This window comes from Ornithorhynchus anatinus, chromosome 16 (assembly GCF_004115215.2).
Source record: "Ornithorhynchus anatinus isolate Pmale09 chromosome 16, mOrnAna1.pri.v4, whole genome shotgun sequence".
In the NCBI taxonomy this organism is placed as follows: domain Eukaryota; kingdom Metazoa; phylum Chordata; class Mammalia; order Monotremata; family Ornithorhynchidae; genus Ornithorhynchus; species Ornithorhynchus anatinus.
Window position 1 is genome coordinate 23,515,002 of NC_041743.1, and position 23,114 is coordinate 23,538,115.

The 23,114-nt window shown below is 48.9% G+C and overlaps 1 protein-coding gene across 2 annotated transcripts in view; it reads right to left on the reverse strand.

Annotated features, from left to right (window-relative positions):
- WDR11 (WD repeat domain 11) overlaps positions 1 to 23,114 on the reverse strand; it is a 99,384-nt gene that overhangs the window by 16,286 nt on the left and 59,984 nt on the right. For both annotated transcript variants that reach the window (XM_029080466.2, XM_029080465.2), the window contains exons 16-19: positions 21,934 to 22,081; positions 18,814 to 18,920; positions 16,795 to 16,909; positions 14,481 to 14,652 (exon numbers count right to left, since the gene is read on the reverse strand). In XM_029080466.2, coding sequence (XP_028936299.1) covers positions 14,481 to 14,652; positions 16,795 to 16,909; positions 18,814 to 18,920; positions 21,934 to 22,081 — 542 coding nt within the window. The remainder of the gene's footprint in view (positions 1 to 14,480; positions 14,653 to 16,794; positions 16,910 to 18,813; positions 18,921 to 21,933; positions 22,082 to 23,114) is intronic.

A 23,114-nucleotide genomic window follows, 5' to 3' on the forward strand; every position in this document is an offset into this window, starting at 1 on the left:
TGCCTCAGTTACCTCATCTGTAAAATGGGGATTAACCGTGAGCCCCACGGGGGACAACCTGATTACCCTGTATCTACCCCCAGCGCTTGGAACAGTGCTCGGCACATAGTAAACGCTTAACAAATACCAACATTATTATATCTGTAATTTATCTATTTATTTATTGGTATTAATGTCTATCTCCCCCTCTAGACCGTGAGCTCACTGTCGGCAGGAATGTGTCTGCTTACTGTTATACTGTACTTAGTATAGATGCTTGGCACATAGTAAGTGCTTAATAAATACCCTAATTATGATATTATTTAGTACCAAGTACTAAGTACTTAGTTCAGTGTTTTGCACACGGTAAGCGCTCAATAAATACGATTCGACTGAACGAATAAATATCTCCGATACACTCTGCAGCGCGCAACCTTCAACCCTGACGACGTGTTAACGTACCAGTGGAGTTGGTATGGAAGGGAACGGAGAAGGGAGGGAAAAAGATGAGCGAGAGACAGCGAGCGCCCGCAAAAGGAAACTCCTATCTTGAAGAGGAGTACTGTTGCTGCTGAGACTTTAGCCCGGTGTGTGGCCAAAGACTGGTCCCCCCTCACTCCCCGACAAAAAGATGTGTACGCATACACAGGAGTACACATAGACTCACTCTGTGTAGCCCCTTGCCTGACTGGGAGAGGCAGAGCAGTCAAATAATACGATCGTCGAGTCACAGAGTGTTGCAATCAAAAGATCGCTAAGGGATGTCGGCTTATGCCAAGTTTTACTCTAAATTTGCAGAGGTATGAGAGGAGAAAGAGAAAAGGACGGGCGGTTCTAAAAAGCGAAGCCATTTTCGGTGAAAAGCAAAAGAGGGCAGCAGACACCGGCGGTGAATTACGCAGTTCCTAGAACTGACATGTGTAAGGAGACTTTTATTTTCATGACTAGGTACTTATGCACCACATGCTGATACTCTACAGAAGAATACAGAACTGGCTCCATATTTTCATATAATGACATGATGTGGCTATCTGCACCAACTTCCTCGAAAGCGACACCATCACTTTTTTTTTTTTTTTTTAGATCACGGCATCCAAAACGTCTGGAAAGTTGAGTAAAAATTCTAGAAAATAAACGCCTCTCAGAAGATAAAATTTCTCCAAAGGAAAATATCGTTGACATTCCAATGAGGAGAGAGAAAAATGGGAGGGATAATGACTCACAAAACAATCAACATAAGGACATTTTTCTTTCCGAGGAGGCTAATCATCAAGAAACCATAAGCGGTTAGGGTTGGTTCACTTGTTCAAGAGTGATGATTAATGCCTACAGTGTGAAGAACATACAGCAGGAGCTTGGGAAAGTACAATATGTTAAAAATGCGGTCATTGCTGGCGAAGAATTTACAACCCTATGACGAGTCAAACGACCAATCGAGGGGAGAGGAAGGCAGACATCACTTTGTATACTTATATTCATTCGTTCATTCAATCGCATGTATTGAGCGCTTACTGTGTGCACAGCACTTTACTAAGCGCTTGAAAAGAACAACTCGGGAACACAGAGAGACAATTCCTACCCAACAACGGGCTCACAGTCTAGAACGGGGGAGAAAGACATGAAAACAAGTAAAAAGGCATCAATAGCATCAATATAAATAAAAAGAATTATATATACACATCATTAATAGAATAATAAATATGTACAAATATACACAAGTGCTCTGGGACGGGGAAGGGGGTAGAGCAGAGGGAGGGAGACGGGGCGATGGGGAGGGGAGGAGGAGCAGAGGAAACGGGGTTCAGTCTGGGAAGGCCTCCCGGAGGAGGTGAGCTATGGGAATATATAGTTGGAACAAGAGGAACATGAGGAAAAGAGATATCACTGATAATAGAAAAAGGACACAATTCTAAAAATGAAGTATGGACACGTACACGTTATCTATCTATCAACCAAGTTAAGACAGTAGAAATTTATTGCGAAATGCCTCCTGGAGATGATGTGACTTCTAGACTTTCAAGATGGAGAGGTACAGTCTGGCCAATTTGGACCGGGAGGTAGTTCTTGATAAGGGAAGTGATGGGTCCAATGGATCAGAGACAGGAGAATCGAGAGAGGTACGAAGGTGAGAAGGGAAAATTGTAGCCATTGGAAGTTCTGGAGGAGCAGATGTTTTAAGAAGACATTCCGGGCAGCAGAGCGTAGAAGAGATCACAGCGGGAAAAGGCTAAGGGAGGGTGATCGGTGAGCAGGTTGACGCATGAGTCTAACTGGGAGATAATATGAGCTTGAATTAGATTAGAAGCCTCAGAGATTTAGAGGAAAGGGAGGACCCGGGAAAATACAACGGCGGAAAAGGAGCAGGATTGTGCAACAGGTTGAATGTGAGATAAGAAAGACAAAAGAGTCAAAAATGACATCAAAGTTGGGAACTACTGGAACAGGGAGAACGATGTCCGCGACTGTGATGGAAATAACGGGAGGAAGAAGGAGTTCAGGAGGGAAGAAAATTTCCGTTTTAATCACCTTGACTAAAACGTACTGGCGGCACATTCAATTGGTGATATCCTGGAAGCGAGAGCAAGGGCGGGGCTGCCAAGGTAGATTTTAGAGGATTTTAGAGCAAAGCCATGTGAGCGGATTCACTCCCTGAGAGAGAGAGAATGTAGTCAACAGTGTAGACTGAGCGACTGTCCCGTGAAACGGCAGGCACGTGACAGTTTGGGGATACAGCACGGCGTGGCCGACAGACCACGGGCCTGGGAGTCAGAAGGCCACGGGTTCATTCATTCATTCATTCGAAAGTATTTATTGAGCGCTTACTATGTACAGAGCACTGCAGTAAGCGCTTGGAATGTACAATTCGGCAACAGATAGAGACAATCCCTGCCCAATGACGGGCTCGCAGTCTAATCGGGGGAGACGGATGGCAGAGCAAAACAGAACGAAACAAAAACAAGACAACACCATCGTGATAAATAGAATGAAGGGGATGTACACCTCATTAACAGAATAAATAGGGTAATATATATACAAATGAACACAGTGCTGAGGAGAGGGGAAGGAGGAGGGGGAGGGGAGAGGGAAAGGGGGGCTTAGGTGAGGGGAGGTGAAGGGGGGAAAGGGGATGAGCGGAGGGGGAGCGGAGAGGGAGCAGAGGGAGCAGAGGGAAAAGGAGTAGCTCAGTCTGGGAAGGCCTCTTGGAGGGGAGCTCTCAGTTGGGCTTCGAAGAGGGGAAGAGAGTTTGGCGGAGGTGAGGAGGGAGGGCGTTCCGGGACGGCGGGAGGACGCGGGCCAGGGGTCGGCGGTGGGATAGGCGAGAAAGGGGGACGGTGAGGGGGCGAGCGGCAGAGGAGCGGAGCGTGCAGGGGGCAGTAGAAAGAGAGAAGGGAGGTGAGGTAGGAGGGGGCAAGGCGATGGAGAGCCTTGAAGCCCAGAGTGAGGAGTTTTTGTTTCATGTGAAGGTTGACAGACAACCACTGGAGGTTTCTGAGGAGGGGAGTGACACGGCCAGAGCGTTTCTGCAGGAAGATGAGCCGGGCAGCGGAATGAAGAATAGACCGGAGCGGGGAGAGACGGGAGGAAGGGAGATCAGAGAGAAGGCTGACACGATAATCCAGCCGGGATGTTACGAGAGAGGATATTACGGGGTTCTGATCCCCGTTTGCCACTTGTCTGCCGGGTGACCGTGGGCAAGTCACTTAACTGCTCCGGGCCTCAGTCACCGCAACTGTAAAATGGGGATCGAGACTGTGAGCCCCACGCGGGTCAGAGATGGTGTCCAACCCAATTTGCTCGTATCCACCCCAGCGCTTAGTAAAGCGCACGCAGTAAGCGCTGAACAAATACTATAACTGTGATTATTATTATGACGTCTACCCCGCTATAGCACCAGCGCTACACTGGGGTCCAGCTCAGGGATTCTTTGGCCCCAACAGCCAAGTCCCCTCCAAGTGCTCACTGATGCTACGCCAAGACTTATTATTCCCTGGAACGGTACAAACTTTAGCCCCCCATCCAAACCGTCTGACTTTACTGTCACCTCGAGATCCCCGGCAGCCTGCATCGCTGCAGGAATGTTTCCCCCAGCTTGAGCACCTCAAAATTACTTATTTTAATCACTGCCATTCCCCTGTAATTAAAAGTTACAGCACCCCAGAAAGGTAGGAGAGTCATTCAGGGTTCCACTAGCCAGCCCTGTTTTGCTCTGGGGCCTCATGTCCCCGTTTGAAGGAATGTTTCTCCCCCCTCCCTCCGTAGTGTGGGTCCAATGTCAATGTGAGCGTCCGGACTACAAGGCACACAGGTTTTCCCGTTTCGCATTATCATTAAAGGGATTAAAAAGTATTTCGATAAAGTCAGAAAGAGCAGTTCAGGAACTGCAGCAAAATCATAAACTTCAATCAGAGTTGAACAAGCTGAGAAGGCAAAGCAAAGCAGAGCAGGGCTAGCTAGCGGAACACTGAATGATTCCTACGCCGTAACTGTGAATTCCAGGGAGGCGGTAGACGATTTATCTAAGTGATTTCGAGGCGCTCAAGCTGGGAAACATTCCTGCAGGACTGTGGGCCGCCGGGGACCTCCGGGTGACAACGGAGCGTCGAACGAAATCAGGCTACGACACGCAAAGCCGTATCTGGTTCTGCAGAGTTAGAACGAGAGATCCCACATCTTTGGGAGTTAATTACGGCTGGACCTTTCCAACTCCAGTGCGGTCCCTCGGGTCCTCTATGCTGACCCGGGCACCTATCTTATCCCGGTCTACTAAATCGGCCTCCTCGCTAACCTCCCTGCCTCCTGTCTCTCCCCATTCCGGTCCACGCCCGACTCGGCTACCCAGATGGTTTTGCTCAAAACAAAAAGTTTAGTCCACATCTCCGCCCTCCTCAGAGACCTCCGGCGGCTGCCCGTTTTACCTCCGCCTCAAACGGAGTCCCCTCACCGTCGGCTTCAGTCGATCAGCTTGTCCCCTCTCAGCTTCCCTCACTGAGCGACTGCAGCTCAGCCCACACACTTCATTTCTCTAGCCCCAGCTTGCTCCCTGTGCCCCGATTCTGTTTATCTCGTCACCGCCCCCCTTCCCACATCCTCTCTCTCTGGCCTGGAACGCCTTTCCCCTCCAGATATGCCAGACTACCACGCTCTCCACTTTGAAAGCCCACAAAGATCACATCTCCTCCAAGAGGTCTTCCCTGCTTAAGCTCTCTTTTCCCCAGCTCCCTCTCCCTCCGACATCATCCGAGCCCTTGGATCCGTATCCTGGTGTTCAGTCCGCCATCAGCCCCAAGGGACTTACGTTCAGATCCGTAAATTATTTATTTATATTAATTTCTGCCCCTCCCCTTCAGACTGTAAGCTCGTCGTGGGCAGAGAAACCTCTTCATCAACTCTTTGGTATAGTGCTCTCCCAAGTGCTCAATACAGTGCTCTGAACACAGGGCTCTGAATCCCCTTGATTCTATTTACTGCGATTGTTCTTGTCTGTCCGTCTCCCCCGATCAGACCGTGAGCCCGTCAAAGGGCAGGGACTGTCTCTATCTGTTACCGATTTGTACATTCCAAGCACTTAGTACAGTGCTCTGCACATAGTAAGCGCTCAATAAATACTATTGAATAAATACTATCGAATGAACACAGGAAGCACTCAATAAATACCACCGATTGAGTACAGAAGAAAGCTTCCTTTGGGAAGTCGTGACCACTCCAAACGAGGAGCAGTGTGGCTAAGTCGATGGAGCACAGGCCTGGGAGTCAGAAGGTCATGGGTTCCAATCCCTGTTCTGCCACTTGTCTGCCGTGTGACCTTGGTCGAGTCGCTTCCCTTCCTCTATGCCTCAGTTACCTCATCTGTAAAATGGGGATAAAGACTGTGACTGTCCAACCTGATTACTTATATCTACCACGGCGCTTAGAACAGTTCTTGACACATAGTGAGCGGTTAACAAGTACTATCTTTATTATTATTAGGACCTTTTCTCTACCGCTTTGCCTCTGCTATTCTGCCCCTGCCGTTCAAGGGTAGATTTGTGGAGCAAAATACAGCACTAGGAGTGAAGGCCCACATACAAATCCCGGCTCAATCAATCAGTGGTTTTTACTGCTTCACATTCCCTGCCCACAGAGCTCATAGTCTGGGGTGGGGGAGACAGCATGACTATGAATACATATTTTATAGGTATGTACAAAGTTTTGAGGCCCTGCAATTTGACTGCTTGGTGGCCACAGGCAAGTCACTTAACTTTCTTCATTTTCCTCCTCCGTAAAACTGGGATAAAACATCCGTTTTTCCTCATTCAGACCAGGAGCCCAGTTTGTGTCCAGTGTGATTATCGTGCACCTACCTCAGCCCTCAGCTGTGCTTGCACAGCTGTGCAATAGCCCTGTGCTTGGCACAGGGTAACACGACTGTTATTATCATCAGAGAAGCAGCGTGGCTCAGTGGAAAGAGCCCGGGCTTGGGGGTCAGAGGTCTTGGGTTCAAATCCCGGCTCAGCCGTTTGTCAGCTGTGTGACTTTGGGCAAGTCACTTCACTTCTCTGGGCCTCAGTGACCTCATCTGGAAAATGGGGATGAAAACTATGAGCCCCATGTGGGACAACCTGATCACCTTGTATCCTCTCCAGTGCTTTGAACAGTGCTTGGCACATAGTAAGCGCTTAACGAATGCCACCATCATCATTATTATTATTACTATCAGTCAGCTACTCCCTTGGAAATACTCTGAAGGACACGTGAAGAGTAAACCTAAAATCGTGCCGTTCCCACAGTTTGGAGACTACAGCGCACGGACACACCACCGCGGGGCATCGGGAAGAAGGCTGAGTAGATCCCATTTCCCCTTCTCTGATGTCAATATCACTTCTTCGGGCGGAGCCGGGTTTGGTCTTCCCGCAAAGCGCCAATCCGTCGCTGTGCGCAGCGGGGTGTCGTTGGGGGCGGAGATTTTTTAGGAGGTGGGAGTGATGACTTCGAGGGGGCGGGTCTCGAGCAGCTCACAGCCCAGAGGGCGACATCATCTCGAGGCTTTCCAACCCTGATCAGAATCTCTCGGGTCTCCTTAGAGACCCGGGGTGAGTCCGTGAGTCCAGCTCCAGTGGCCGAAAGGACCAGTGCCCGATCACCCCGGTGAAACGGGAACCTATTCTCGCTGTACTGGCAGGGGACTGGTCGACGGATGTGGGCCCTCCGCTAAGAGAGATGCGGAAAGTCTATTTATCGTGTTTATGTCGTTTCGTTTTTGTCCGTCTGTCTCCCCCGATTAGACCGTGAGCCCGTCACTGGGCAGGGATTGTCTCTATCTGTTGCCGAATTGTATATTCCAAGCGCTTAGTACAGTGCTCTGCACATAGTAAGCGCTCAAAAAATACTACTGAATGAATGAAATAGGAGTGGGAGCATCTTTTGGCTAAAAGCATCTCGTTGCCTTCCCCCGAAAGTCAATGCTGCTGATTTTAATTCTTCATTATATGAGGCAGGTTCTCTGGGTTACCTGAGGATCACGATGAAAACGATAAGGATAATAATATATATTAAGTGCTTACTCTGTGCCCAACACCGTTCTAAGGACAGAGGTAGATTCGATACAGTCCGATCAGACACAGTCCCCGTCCCACGTTGGAGCCCACAGCCTAAGGGGGGAGAACAGACAATCCCCATTTCACAGATGAAGAAACTGAGGCAGGGATACGTGAAGCGACTTGCCCGCGGTCACTCAGCGGACAAGTGGCACAGCCGGGATTGGAGTCCGGGTCCTCCGTCTCCCAGCCCCACGCTCTTTTCCGGAAGCCACACTGCTTCCGAGTGCTTACGGTTGGAGTCAGAGGTCATAGGTTCAAATCCCGGCTCGGCCACTTGTCAGCTGGGTGACTTTGGGCAAGTCACTTAACTTCTCGGTGCCTCAGTTACCTCATCTGTAAAATGGGGATTAAGACTGTGAGCCCCACGTGGGACAACCTGATTCCCCTGTGTCTACCCCAGCGCTTAGAACAGTGCTCGGCACATAGTAAGCGCTTAACAAATACCGACATTATTACCGCTTTGAATTTAATTTTTTGCCTCTTGTCGCGTTTTAACTACGCTAAAAAGTGGTGGCTTTTATCTCGGTGCAAATGCCACAGAAGCACTTATCGACAAACAGGGATCCTCCTTACGGCCGGTGCCTTTCGTAATAATGGTGGTATTTGTTAAGCGCTTACTATGGGCAGAGCCCTGTTCTAAGCGCTGGGGTAGATACAGGGTCATCAGGTCGTCCCACGTGAGGCCCACGGTCTCAATCCCCATTTTACAGATGAGGGAACTGAGGTCCAGAGAAGTGAAGTGACTTGCCCACAGTCACACCGCTGACAGGTGGCGGAGCCGGGATTCGAACCCATTTGTATTTAGGGGCCTTTTACTGCCTCTATCCAGGAAACTCCTAGAGGGGTGAAGTCGGAACCTCTCCGGGACTGACGTTCCCTACACCCTAGTCGGTGACCCTTTAAACTTCCTAAGGGGCATCTGGGAGCCGACTGTGTCCCCCCACACCTCCCCAGGGGCAAGTACCGCGTCTAAATGTCACCTGTGTATTTTTCCCGGCGCTCGATACCGCACTCAACACTCCGCACACAGTTAGCAGCTTAATAAATCCCTCTTTCTACTACCTATTAATCATCTCGTCTGCCCTCCCCCTCCTTCTACTTGCCCACCTTCCCTCTGCCTTGGATTCACGCGCCTACGAACAGTGTCAACCAATGGTCAGCATCCTCTCGAAAATCCACCGTACACGTGGAGGCGCTTACAGCTAGTGTGGTTTTTACGTTGTTCGGGGTGGCTGGTCGACAGAGTCTGAAAAACGCTTCCCTAACGCATTTATTTGATCACCATAAAATGTTTTTGCAAGTATGAAGTGATTATTTGCCTTAGGTTTTAAAACTACGCCCGTGAAATCTACAACGCAGAAGTCCGCACTACCACCGACATTTAAATCGACCCAAATGAATACCTCGCCGGTATGCCGGATTTCGAAGTCCGTTGCCCCGATGTTAGAAATACACGGAAAAACCTCCACGATAATAGCTTCCTACTGCCTCAAACAGAACTGTGTCATACCGAGATGATATATATCTTCCGATGTTGCCAGGATAAACGAACTGTGTTCCTGAAGGTAAACTTATGAAAATCCCTTCTCCCAGACCCAAATTTTAAATGGTAGACAAATGTCGAAAGCACAAAAAAATGCTGCACTGTGCTGATTTGCAAATACCGTCCGTGAAGCGCACGACCACTTCTACTCCTTATTTGGGGCCGAGGCTGCAGTAAAGAATTTCAAAGTAGGCCTGGATGGAAATGAATTTTCAAATTAGGAACATTTACGAGAAAAATGTAATCTCGATCTTGGCAGAAGACCAGATGTTAAAATACGGCACTAAACACGGTGGGCCGTGTTTACGTTTTAGAGTAGCCTTATATTTAAACGGAGACCGTCGGGGCTTTTTAATTTAAAATCTGAATTGCAAATGTCCGAAGGAAGACTTTTAAGCTAAATTTTGGCTTTGAATTCCACTGCTCCTAGAATAATGGACGACAAAACATTCAAATTCACGATGTAGAGGTTGGACAAATCTGCATACATAATTTACAGAGCCCTGTTTTGAAAATTCACCCGTTATCTCTGCTGTGGGGAAGAAGTCACTGGCTTGCCATCCCATTTCTGTTTGCGGATAAGTACGTCTGCAGGATATGCACGAAGAAAGAACGTGACACTTTCTAGCATGGTTAAAAAGGTCACGAAAGGCAAAAACGGAAATTAAAAACGATACAGGCGCTTGAAAACAGTGCTAGCGTGGTCCTCCGCACACGGTAACCCTTCCGAAGCAGCGTGGTCTCTCCCGGCTCTACCCACTTGTCTGCTTCGTGATCTTGGGAAAGTCCATTGTTTCGGTTACCTCATCTGTAAAATGAGGGTTAAATCCACCTTCCTCCAACTCGGACTGTGAGCCCCATGGGAGACAGAGACGGTGTCCAACCCGATTATCTTGTATCTACCCCAGCAGTGAGTAGAGCGCCCGGGACGTAGTAAGCGCTTAAGAGATGCCATTAAAAATAAATACCGCCAACTGATCGATTACAGCGGCCAGCCATCTTAACTGGTTCCAGGTAAACGGTGTTAAGTGACACAGTTTCCCATAGGTGCAGCGGTGCATTCAAGAAGTTGACTTAAACGATACAGAGATATTTATAAATAGTGATAGAAACGTTATCAACTGGCACTGCGACCAATCAAAAATATTTTAGAATCTACCGCGTTCAGAGCACTCTACGAAGTAAAACATTTGAAATCGGTAGACACGATCCCCGCCTTCAAGTAGCTTACAGTCTGAGAGAGGAGGAGACAGATACTAAAGTTACAGAGAGGAAGAAATAATTGGATTATACGGACATACACATCTATTTATCTTGATGATGTTGATTTGTTTTCGTTTTGTTCTGTTTTGCTTTGCTGTCTGTCTCCCCCGTTTAGACTGTGAGCCCGTCACTGGGCACGGATGGTCTCTATCTGTTGCCGAACTGTACATTCCAAGCGCTTAGTACAGTGCTCTGCACATAGTAAGCGCTCAATAAATACGATTGAATGTATAAGTGGAAAGGTGTAAGTACCTGACTGTCTCGGTGTTGAGTAATGGGGATAATGGCATTTATTAAGCGCCTACTATGTGTCAAACATTGTTCTAAGCACTGGGGTAGATGCGAGTTGGACACAGTCCGCGTCCCACACGGGGCTCGCGGTCTAAGTAGGAGGGAGAACGGGTGTTGAATCCCCATTACACAGATGAGGAAACTGAGGCCCAGAGAAGTTATGTGAGTTGCTCAAGGTCACACGGCAAGCAGTCAGCAGAGACAGGATTAGGACCCAGGTCCTCGGACTCCCAGTCCCGTGTTTTTTCCGCTCGGCCCGTGCCGCTGAAGTGCCGAAGAGGCGGAAGCGGGGAACAAGAAATGAAACGGGGAAGTCATCCCGGAGATCTGAATTTCAGAACAATTTTGAAGTCTGCTAGACGTGAAGGGGGAGGGAGTGTGGAGGGACTGAGCAAGAGGGCAGAGGTGGGGAAGAGGAGAATGAGACACAGGGAGTGGGTGAGCTTGAAAAGAGTGAAGCACGTGATGTGGGATGTACCGGAAGAAGAGAGCGTAGATAAGTAGGAGGGCTACTGCTGACTGAGTGTCTTAAAGCTGGCGGCCGGAAGTTTCTGCCCATCGGAGCGGCGTAACGAGACATAGGCCGCAGAGGGAAAGAGTCGAGGCAGGGAGGTCGGCTGATGTGGTAGTCAGGCCAGGAAGGGACCGACGCCCGGACCGGCACGGTGGCCGTTCGGTTGGCGCGGAAGAGGCGTATCCCGAAGATCCTGTGAGGAAGAGCTGGCGGGAACTGGCGACAGACTGAATATGGACGCGGAGTCGAGAATCAACGCCGAGGTCACAGGCTCGGGAGTCGGGGGGTAGGTGATGTCGGCACCTGGGAGGGGAAACCGCGACGTTGGGAGGATCGGGGAGCGAAGTCGGGAAGGTCAGTTTTGGACTTACGAGTAGGAGGTGGCGGGGAGACGTGGCCGGAGGCCACGGGAGGCGGGAGACTGCAGAGGAGAGAGGTCAGAGCGAAGAGGTAGATCTGGGAGCTGAAGCTGCGGGGGCAGGAGAGCTCTCAAAGGGAGTGACAAGTGGCGGAGCCGGGATTAGGATCCACGACCTCTGACTCATTCATTCATTCACTCTTTCAATAGTATTTATTGAGCGCTTACTACGTGCAGAGCACTGTCCTAAGCGCTTGGAATGAACAAATCGGTAACAGATAGGGACAGTCCCTGCCCTATGACGGGCATACGGTCTAATCGGGGGAGACGGACAGACGAGAACGATAGCAATAAATAGAATCAAGGGGATGAACATCTCATTAAGACAGTAGCAAATCAAGGTGATGCACATCTCATTGACAAAATAAATAGGGTAATGAAAATATATACAGTTGAGCGGACGAGCACAGTGCTGAGGGGATGGGAAGGGAGAGGGGGAGGAGCAGAGGGAAAGGGGGAAAAAGAGGGTTTAGCTGCGGAGAGGTGAAGTGGGGGGTAGAGGGAGCAGAGGGAAAAGGGGGAGCTCAGACTGGGAAGGCCTCTTGGAGGAGGTGAGCTCTAAGCAGGGTTTTGAAGAGGGGAAGAGAATCAGTTTGGCGGAGGTGAGGAGAGAGGGCGTTCCGGGACCGCGGGAGGACGCGGCCCGGGGGTCGACGGCGGGATGGGCGAGAACGGGGGACGGCGAGGAGGTGGGCGGCGGAGGAGCGGAGCGTGCGGGGTGGGCGGTGGAAAGAGAGAAGGGAGGAGAGGGAGGAGGGGGCAAGGTGATGGTCAGCCTCGAAACCTAGAGTGAGAAGTTTTTGTTTCGTGCGGAGGTCGACAGGCAACCACTGGAGGTGTTTAAGAAGGGGAGTGACAGGCCCGGAGAGTTTCTGCAGGAAGATGAGCCGGGCAGTGGAGTGAAGAATAGACTGGAGCGGGGAGAGAGAGGAGCAAGGGAGATCAGAGAGACTCCCAAGCCCTTGCTCTTTCCCCTAAGCCACGCTGCTCCTCGAGGCCTCGGAGACTTCCTAAGGTGTCTTCCTCGGGCGGGCTCAGCAGCGAGACTGAAAACGGCTGCCTGAGGTGGGCCGGGAAGACTCGGTGGCTACCCGGCTAACTTGGCTGGCAGCTGCCCGCCGGCTCCTATTGATGTTCACGTTAACGACCAGCTCCCCTCCTAGACTGTAAGCTCATTACCGGCAGGGACCGCGTCTGCTAATTCCGCGGGACTGTCCTCTCCCAACGGCTTAGTACAGTGTCCTGCACGTAGTAAGCGCCCGACAGACACGACCGGGTGACTGCTTGGGTCACGGCAGCAAGCACTCCACAGGGTCGCTTTGGCCGCCTCTGGATCCCGCACCCGAAAACCACTCTGCGTGCTAACTTACTGCGTTCCTTGAGTCGCGGGGTAGCGATCGTCTCTCTCTGCTGCTGAGTTTCCAAGTGCTTAGGACAGTAAGCGCTCAATAAATACGAGGGGATGAACGAATGAGCCAGACCGGCAGGAAGAAGAGACGCTGTACGAACCGCTGGGTCTACAGGTTCTCTGTGACTGGATCGAGGCTCATCCAGGAGTAGGGAAGAGTGGGGAACTCCAGCCTAAGTGGAGGTGGCCGGACAATGTGACCGTCACACGCCGGGGAACGTTCGAAATTGCTTCGACGGACCAATTCGGACGACCAAGGAATCGGGCAGCGGTGCGGCCCGGTGGACGGAGCCCGGGCCTGGGAGTCAGGAGGACGTGGTTTCTAAATCCCGGCTCCGCCCCTTGTGGGAGTCATTTCGCTCCTCCGTGCATCGTCAGTGAAATGGAGATTAAGGGCGGGAGCCCCGTCTGGAACACGGACCGTGGCCAGCCTGACTACCTTTCACCCACCCCAGCGCCTAGTACGGCGGCTGGATCGTGGTAAGCGCTTCAATACCAGAAAAACAAAAAATCGGTTTCCAAAATGAATTGCATATAATTGCAAGACTGGGTTCCCAATTACCCATGGTATCCAAAAATCTCTGCGACTTAAATCTTACGTTCAAAGCTTCAAATATTACGCTAATCGAATTCACTCACTCTCTACTTACTCTATTCACGTTTTACTGAAATATTTCACAGAGGTATGTGTTTTACCACTTTATTTCTTGACTTAAAAAAAACTGAAGAGTTGATAAAGAAAGGGATGGGTGTAAAAACCTCAATTTGGTAAAGAATTTAAATAGTCTCATTGTTTTATAGGAGTTGAGCGTTGTAGGAGTTCAGCGAGGAGGAGTGCAGCCCAATGGAAAGAGCACGAGCCCGGGAGTCAGAAGACCTCGGGGACGTCACTTAACTTCTCTGTGCCTCAGTTACCTCATCTATAAAATGGGGATTAAGACCGCGAGCCCCAATGCAGGACAGGGACTGAATCCAACCTGTTCATCTTGGATCTACCCCAGGGCTTAGTACGGTGCCCGGCACGTAGTAAATGCTTAACGAGTACCATTTTTTTCTTCAAAAATTAAAAACACTATAAAGACTGTAATCTACAAGCCAAGCCTGATGGTTGCATTCCCCAGAGGAGACAAGCCTCCCTTTCCCGAAGGACAAATCTCTCTCCAAAACAGGGCTCGGCGGAAAGAGCCCGGGCTTGGGAGTCAGAGGTCATGCGTTCGAAACCCGGCTCTGCCACTTGTCAGCTGCGTGACTGTGGGCAAGTCACTTCACTTCTCTGGGCCTCAGTTACCCCATCTGTAAAATGGGGATGAAGACCGTGAGCCTCACGTGGGACAACCTGATGACCCAGTATCTCCCCCAGCGCTTAGAACAGTGTTCTGCTCATAGTAAGCGCTTAACAAATACCGACGTTATTATTATTATTCTTAATAAAAAGGACAGGCTTCGGCACACGCTTGCATTTCGGCTGGCTCAGTTCCTTCTCATACCTGTTAATTCCTGCTCATCCATTCTGAAACAAGCCGACTTCATAGACATCTCTAAGACTCGGATGCACCCGTCATCTGACGCCAGGATCACTTTATCAGAGGTACACCAATCCACGTCCAGTATTCGGAAGGTGACGTTTCTTCCGCTTCTTAAACTGCTCACCATTTGGACCTTCCAAAAAAAAAAAAAAAAAGGCACGTATTCTTCATTGTCGATTCAAAATTTACACTTGAGAGCGACAAGAGGCAGAGCGAAACGATGCTTAGAGCTGGGTAGCCATCGCCGCATTAGAGTTACAAACTAGTCAGCCATTTTTCTAACCCGCTTGGCTCCCAAACTCCACATTCCCGCCATCTTCCTGGAAGGCAGCTGCTGCCAGTCACCGTGCTGAGTGAGAACGTAATAATAACCATAACAATAATGCTGGTGTCTGTTAAGCGCTTACTATGTGCCGAGCACCGTTCGAAGCGCCGGGGGGGATACAAGGTGATCGAGTTGTCCCACGTGGGGCTCTCGGTCTTCATCTCCATTTGACGGATGAGGTCACTGAGACAGAGAGAAGTGCAGTGACTTGTCCAAAGTCACACAGCTGACAGGTGGCGGAGCCGGGATCGGAACCCGCGACCTCTGACTCCCAAGCCCGGGCTTTTTCCACTGAGCCACGCTGCTTCTCTGATACGAGGGGTACGGCTACACGGTGGCCACACTTTACCACCACCGTAGGCCACCAGCTTTGCCAAGCTTCTCGTGCTTGCCCCTAGCCTCCCACGGCCGGTGCTCACCCCGTGTCAGAGCAGAGAAGCTACCCGGGCCTCAAACTGCTTCTTCTGCCCACCTTCCTCCTTTCTAGCCGACTCTCCGTCCCCACCAGCACCACGCTGACTCCCCCTCCGGCCCCGCCGGCACACGGCGCTCCCTTCCCTGCCCCCTTTCTCCACATGCCCTCTTTTCGGCAAGGAAAATCTCTCTCCCTGAAAGAGTGGCGGCCACGTAGCGAGCTGACGCCACTCCCCCAAACCCATCAGGTGTCGGTATCGCCGGCGCTAGCGAGGAGGAGCCAGGGCGGGGCGGGAGAAACCAACAGGGTCCCCCTTCCCCTCCGTGTTTCCCTCCTCTCTCTTTCCGTGTCACCCCATCTCCCTTCATCTCCTGTCGTGTCTCATCACATCCCCGTTTCTAGATGCCAAGTCCCCCGGCCTCTCAGGACGTACCCCCTCATCTTCCCCCGGCAAGGACGTGGGTTCTAATCCCAGCTCTGTCACTTATCTGCGGTGTGACCCCGGGCCTGTCACAACTTCTGGGCCTCAGTCACCTCATCTGTAAAATGGGGATTGAGACCGCGAGGCCCCAGGTGGGACACGGAGTGTGTCCAACCTGATTACTGTTTATCTACCTCAGCCCTTAGAACGGTGCCTGGCACATAGTAAGTGCTTAAATACCATAAAAAAACAAAAAACAAAACAACCATTTCCCAAGGAAGAGGCATCTTCAGAGCCAATATTTTCAAAGACTTTTAACAGACGTATTCACAACAAAAAGTGTGATTTGTTAAATTATACATTATAAATTTCTTATTTATGTTAATATCCATTCATTCATTCAATGGTATTTATTGAGCGCTTACTATGTGCAGAGCACTGTACTAAGCGCTCGGAATGTGCAAGTCGGCAACAGATAGAGACGGTCCCTGTCCCTTGGCGGGGGAGACAGGCGGACAACAACAGTGGCAATAAATAGAGTCAAGGGGAAGAAAATCTCTTAAAAACAATGGCAAATAAATAGAATCAGGGTGATGTACATCTCATTAAACAAAATAAAGAAAATAAATAGGGTGATGAAGATCTATCTCCCCCTCTAGACCAGAAGCTCATGTGGGCAGGGAATGGGTCTGGGAATTCTGTCGTATTGCACTCTCCCAGTACTTAGCAGAGCGCGCTGCACAGAGTAAGCACTTTGCACATAGTAAACGCTCAATAAATACCACTGATTGATTGTTCCGATTCCTAAGAGGATATGAGCACACCAAAACTAGGTATGCACATATGCAAAAGCTGAACCCATTACAAAAATCTGGCAGTAAATCACGGCTGTACATATTTGAAGGGGTTGTCATCAACCCTGTGCCTTCTGGGCTTGATTTACAATTTTCTCTCGACAACTTTCTCTTGAGCCCGTTGTGGGCAGGGATTGTCTCTGTTTGTTGCTGAGTTGCGCTTCCCAAGCGCTCAGTACAGCGCTCTGCACACAGTAAGCACTTAATAAATACGACCGAATGAACGGATGCGCGCACACCCGCGAGAAAATGACGCTCACCTCTTTAGTATCCCAAACTTCTGCTCCGTCGTTGTACATGGCTATCAGTTTCTGATTCCCTTTTCCGGGAGCAAAGCGGATCTTCCTGACCCAGCTCCGGTGAGTGGGGATCCCTCTGAGGAAACAGAAACCGCCACCGCTTACCTCGGCACCCAAGCACGTTTGAACCATGGAAAACGACTCACTTTGATTTCCCCGATACAACCGCTGCCCGCCGAGGCCGGCTGTAGCGCGGGCCACCAATCTGCATTTTAACTAGAAGACGGTTGGGGGATCGGGGAGCCATTATCCAACAACGTGACCTCGCCAGGGCGTCAAAAGAACCGGTTTGTGACTCCGCCTTTGTGTGCCCGCACATAGCGTGAGGCCCGGAGAGAATTATGACCCGAGGTTTTCTTACCGCGGGATTTTGCTAGAACACAACGCCACATCAGAGGAACTCCTGCGCACAGTCCCACTGAACGCCTCACTCCCTTTCGGACCCGCAGAGAGACGGAACCGTAATTCTGACGCTGAGACCCACCCCCTTCTGTAAACAAGGCCGACGTACTGACGACTATCGGGTGGGCATCATGAGGATTCAGGACCCGGTTTCTTGCAGTATGAACTGTTTGCGTGAAGATGGCTCCGGCTCTGGCTTTCGGCACGGTAAACGGAGGAGCAGAATGTCTCTGGCTTGCAGAACATCCTTTCCCTGGGAACGCTGCATTTCCAAGTCAGGAGGGCGGGGGTTGGCAACTGCTATTGTTCTCGTCTGTCCGTCTCCCCCGATTCGACCGTAAGCCCGTCAAAGGGCAGGGACTGTCTCTATCTGTTACCGATTTGTCCATTCCAAGTGCTTAGTCCAGTGCTCTGCACATAGTAAGCGCTCAATAAATACTATTGAATGAATGAAGCCAGCCAGGATGAGGCTGCTGAAGGGTCTGGTTGGTTGTTGAAATCCAGTAGCCATCATTAACCTACTTTGAGTTTTGTCCAGGGGAATAACTCTCCCCCAGCCCGTCCCCACTCCGATTTGGATCGGGATGGGCAGGGGCTCCTCCAGGCAATCTTCACCACCTCGTCCTCCGCTATGTCTAACGCTCACGTGGTTGGTTAAGTGCCCACTATGCGTCAAACACCGTTCTCAGTTCTGGAGAAATAATAATAATTCTGATACTTCAGCGCTTACTATGTGCCAGGTACTGTATTAAGCGTTGGGGTGGATCCAAGCAGGTCGGGTTGGAGACGGTCCCTGTCCCACTTGGGGCTCACAGTCTCAACCCCATTCTACAGATGAGGAACTGAGGCCCAGAGAAGCGAAATGACTTGCTCAAGGTCACACGGCAGACGAGTGGCAGAAACGGGATCGGAACCCATTGACCTTCCGACTCCCAGGCCCGTGTTCCATCCTCTACGCCGTGATACAAGATAATCGGGCTAGGCACAGTCCCTGTCCCACATGTGGCTCACAGTCTAAATAAGAAGAACAAGCACGGAACCCCCATTTTACAGATGACGAAACTGGGGCACAGAGAAGGTAAGCGACGTATCCAATGTCACACGGCAGGCGCTGGCAGAGCCGGAATTAGAACCCAGGTCCTCTGACTCCCAGGCCCAGGCTCTTTTCACTAGACCACGCTGCTTCTTGTTCACACTGTGGAGTACGTGACAAATGACAGAACGGGCACTTGCGTGACTTGGGGAAAATCGTTTAACTTTCCCGTGTCTCGGGTTCCTCTACTGTAAAATGGGGATTAAATCATCCCTTCTTCCTCCTTCTGAGGCCGTGAACCTCATGTGGGATAGGGACCGTGTCTGACCCGATTAGCTTCTACTTACCCCAGTGCTTAGCACGCTGCCTGGAACGTAGTAAGAGCTAGATAAATATCCACATTATTATTATCATTTCCTCCAAGATACTGCTTGTTTCTAAAGCGTACTTCTCATGTAATGGCATAAACAAAAAACTGTAGAAACACACATTCAGTGGAAATACAAACGGCTTCCGGGGAATGGGTGAGATTTTGAGAGTCCTACCTGGATACTCTGGCTTTCAAATCCCAAAAGTTTAAATTTCCATCCACATCACCAAGAACTAACGTATCGCCTTTCCAGGCAATACATGTGATACTTCCCATGCTCCCCTGGAAGAACAACATGAGACAAGCATCACGTACAGGCGATCATGACTTGAAATGAAATGTTTCCATCTAAGAAACGGAATGGGGTGGAGTTTTTTATACATCAATTCCTATTTCATTTTACAAATAAATCTGTCCAAACCAAAGACAGCAGTATTCTCAGTTAACTCTAAGCCTCAGATATCACCCAGCTCTACAGCTTATAAGTGAAGAAAAACACGATGACTCCGGTTTGACATCATAATTCAGATTATCAACTGTTAGAAATAGATCGGAGGCCCTGGGTTCTAATCCCATCGCTATCATTTGTCTGCTCTGTGACCCTAGACAGGTCTCTTCTCTATGACTCAGTTTCCTCATCTGCAACATAGGGATTCATTACCTGTTCTCCCTTTTCCTTAGACTGTGAGCCCCGTGAGGGACAAGGACTGGTACGCAGAACTGTGATTTGGTCTTTTTTGTTTTTTTAAAGGCATTTGTTAAGTGCTTACTCTGTGCCAGGCACTGAACTAAGTGTTGGGGTAGATACAAGATAATCAGGTTGGAAACAGTCCAGGTCCCACACGGGGCTCACAGTCTTAATCCCCAATTTACAGATGAGGTAACTGAGGCACAGAAGTTAAGTGACTTATCTAAGGTCGCACGGTAGACAAGTGGCAGAGCAGGGATTAGAATTCAGGTCCTTCTGACTCCCCAGGATCATGTTCTATCCACTAGGCCATGCTGCTTCTCTGTGCTTCCCACCTAGGGAAGCGCTTAACAAATACCACGAAAAAAACTTAAGAAGCGGCAGTCCTACTAATGAGTAGGGGAGAGTATCCAAAGGATACTGCGAATCCAAAACCATGAATCCGAGCTTGGAACATGTCACTTCCGACTATCGCCGAGATTAAAACCACACACACGTTTGAAGTGAAGTGCCATGACTGTGTAAGAAACAATCTCAATCAATAAAAATATGACGATTCTACGTCGATTCACATCTCGCTTATTTGCTAATATTAACTGTCTGCACAACTTTCTGTGCTAAAAAAATTCCTTAAATCGTTTGTGCTGAAGCAGATTGAAGGCCTTTGGAAATGTCTCTCACGTCCCCGGGTTTCCCTTTCAGCCACTTTCTTGTTGACCTTTCAATAAACACTACATTTCATTGCAAGGCAAAAGTTTGTCTTACAGAAAAGCGAGTGGAGTCTCTAGTCCATTAATCTTGCCTCCTTGGTGTCAGTCTACAGTCAAGCTACGCAGAATTTTGCAGGGGAAACAGAAAGTGCACGCTCTCTCTCCTTTTATGAATGTTACCGCCTCTGTCCTCCCTTGGGCGGTCCAGGGGACTGCGAGTAAATTAAGAATCTGTTGAGCGAGGGGAGAGCTGAGCTTTAGCCCGGGACCCAAAAGTACAGAGAAGAAATATTGGAAGCAGGTTAACGCACATATACAACCCTCAGTCACGTAAAGGGAAACTCCACGTTTCCCCGGAAGTGGGTATGAGGAAATAGAAAAGGTTAGGTGTGGAACTGTCGTGAATTCTGAATAAGTGGACCCTGGATTAACGATTAAGTTTCATTAATTTAAGATCGGATGATCTAATTAGTTTAGGGTTGGATTACTTCCCGGATCACTCATATTATTATTAGCGGCTAAGCATTTACGATGTGTCAAACACTGTTCTAAGGGCTAGGGTAGATAGAAGTTAATCCGGTTGGACACAGTTCCTATCCTGCCTGGGACTCAAAGTCTAACTAAGAGGGAGAAAAGGTACTGAATCTCTGTTGAACAGCAGAAACTGAGGCACAGAGAAGTTACGGGACTTGCCCAAATTCTCTCGGCAGGCAAGTGGCAGAGCCAGCATTATAACCCAGGTCCCCTGATTCCCAGCCCCACGTTTTTTCCACTAGGCCATGCTTGAAAAAAAATCTCAATCACAGAAGTCCACTGTTCAATTTTCTTCAAGTACTAATGATGGCTACTTATTCAAGGTTCAGGGTTTAATGGCCTTAAGATGAATTCTACTGAATTTAAGTACTTTCCTTATCACATAATTATGGTTGATAAATAGATGAAAACACTATTATGAAGATGAAGTAGGCATATATTTCCTTGGTTAAGAGGAAACTATTTTTATTATCCTGTTGCGAGAGTAGCATAAAAGCTGATTAAGGCAGGCTACAAAACTGTATAATGCATTACTAATCAGGGAATATTGGCTTTATCCCTTCTTTGCAGTGCCCCGTTTATTTATTCTATATTTTTACTAGTCCCAATTTTATCCTACAGATTTTTATTGGAAAGAGACCAAGGAGAGAGACTTACACACTGGATAATAATCTTCAAATTATTTGGGGGCCAAAACACCAAGATGCAGCTCATTTATTAAACCTTTTCGCTTATTATTTATTCCTGTTGGTTATTTATTGTTCAACCCCCAAAGAGAGAAAAAAATCCACAACAATTTTCCAACTTCAAAGTTGGATGAAAAGACAGCCAAACCTTTTTTGTTCTTTTTAATGGTATTTAAGTGCTTACTCTGTGCCAGGCACCATTCTAAACGCTGGGGTAGATATCAGCTCATCAGGTTGGAAACAGTTCAGGTGCCACACAGGCTCACAGTCTTAATCCCCATTTTGCAGAAGAGGTAACTGAGGCACAGAGAAGGTAAGGGACCGGACCAAGGTCACACAGCAGACAAGCGGTGGAGCCAGAATGAGGACCCGGGTCCTTCGGACTCCCAGGCCCGTACTCTATCCGCTTGGCTTCTCTAAAACACGCTGCTTCCATTTAAAACTTTGACTCCGCTTATCTTCTATACCGTGAGCCCGCGGTGGCCAGGGACTGTCTCTCTCTGATGCTCAACTGTACTTTCCGAGCGCTTAGTACAGTGCCCTGCACACAGTAAGCGCTCAATAAATACGACTGAATGAACGATCGAATAAAGCAGCTTGCCTCTAGGCGATCATTCTCAACGAAGATTACAAGCCACAATTACAGGAAAAAATACCATGAGAAAAAAATGACTCACGTCAGGTGGGATCCGGGCACTATCCTTCACAGAGTTCCCTTCCACTGTGAGATGATAAACTTGTCCGTCGGTATCGGTGAAGACAAAATGTTCTCGAGCGGAGATGTTCTGGCTCAGCTCGGATTTACTCTCCGCTTCCTGCAGCAAGCTTTGGGTTCGAAAGGATTAAGACGACGAGGATACCTTTTCTCCTAAAAATGACCTCCCTAACTGGCGATCGGAAAAATTAGACTGTAAAGTGAGAGGCCCTTGAACCAGCTAAATAGAACCAATCATTCCAATCATTCCCAGAGGCAAGGTTTCAGAAGTAAGACGCCAGTTACGAAAACATTTTATGCCATCCAGAGCTCTAGCGAAGAGCTGGGTGGGGGGAAGAACTTGATAAACTCTGCCATGGAAGACAGACACTAACTCTCACAGACCACAGAGCTGTTTCAAGAATTACGTATGAGAATCAAGATGCGGTATCTATAAAATATCATTATTGCTTTCCCTCGCTTTTGATATACTGAGACATTCCGCTCTGCAGAAGACTTGTCTTGGTTTTTCAAGACGACGGTAAAAATTACGCGAGCCTCCCGTCGTATGCTAACTTAATATACAGAGCATAGCTACATCGTAACAAGTTAATCTGATGTACGTTTCATTACCTTCGTATTTCTGAAGCTTTGAAATTGCCATTACACTATCAGTCAACGGTATTTACCGAGGGCCTACCGTGTGCAGAGCACTGTACTAAATGCTTGGGAGAGTACAACAGAATCATCAGCCCGGATCCCTGTCCTCAAGCAGCTTGGAAGACAGCAAGGGAGACGGTCACTAGAATAAACTGCAGTTAGGAGGAAAAATACAGTACAAAAATACGTTCCAAAGTGCTACTGTGGGGGTGTGAGGACCTAATGTGAGGCGGGAAGTGCCGAAGGGACAGTTGGAAGGAAACAGGGTGAGGAGACAAAAATAAGTTTCCAATCTTCCAACTTCAGACAATGCTTGAAAATACAGGAGGGTTCTGCTTCAGACTTTTTTTTTTTTTTAGGAAAGGATCTGTCCGGTATTCTGATAAAAGCCCGTACAGTGAACCATTACATAATAAAACTGCACTGACGGGTTAAAGAGGTCCAGTCCGAATGATTAAAAAGCCTGAATTGTAGGCCTATTTCCTTAAAACTCGGTTTTATTAC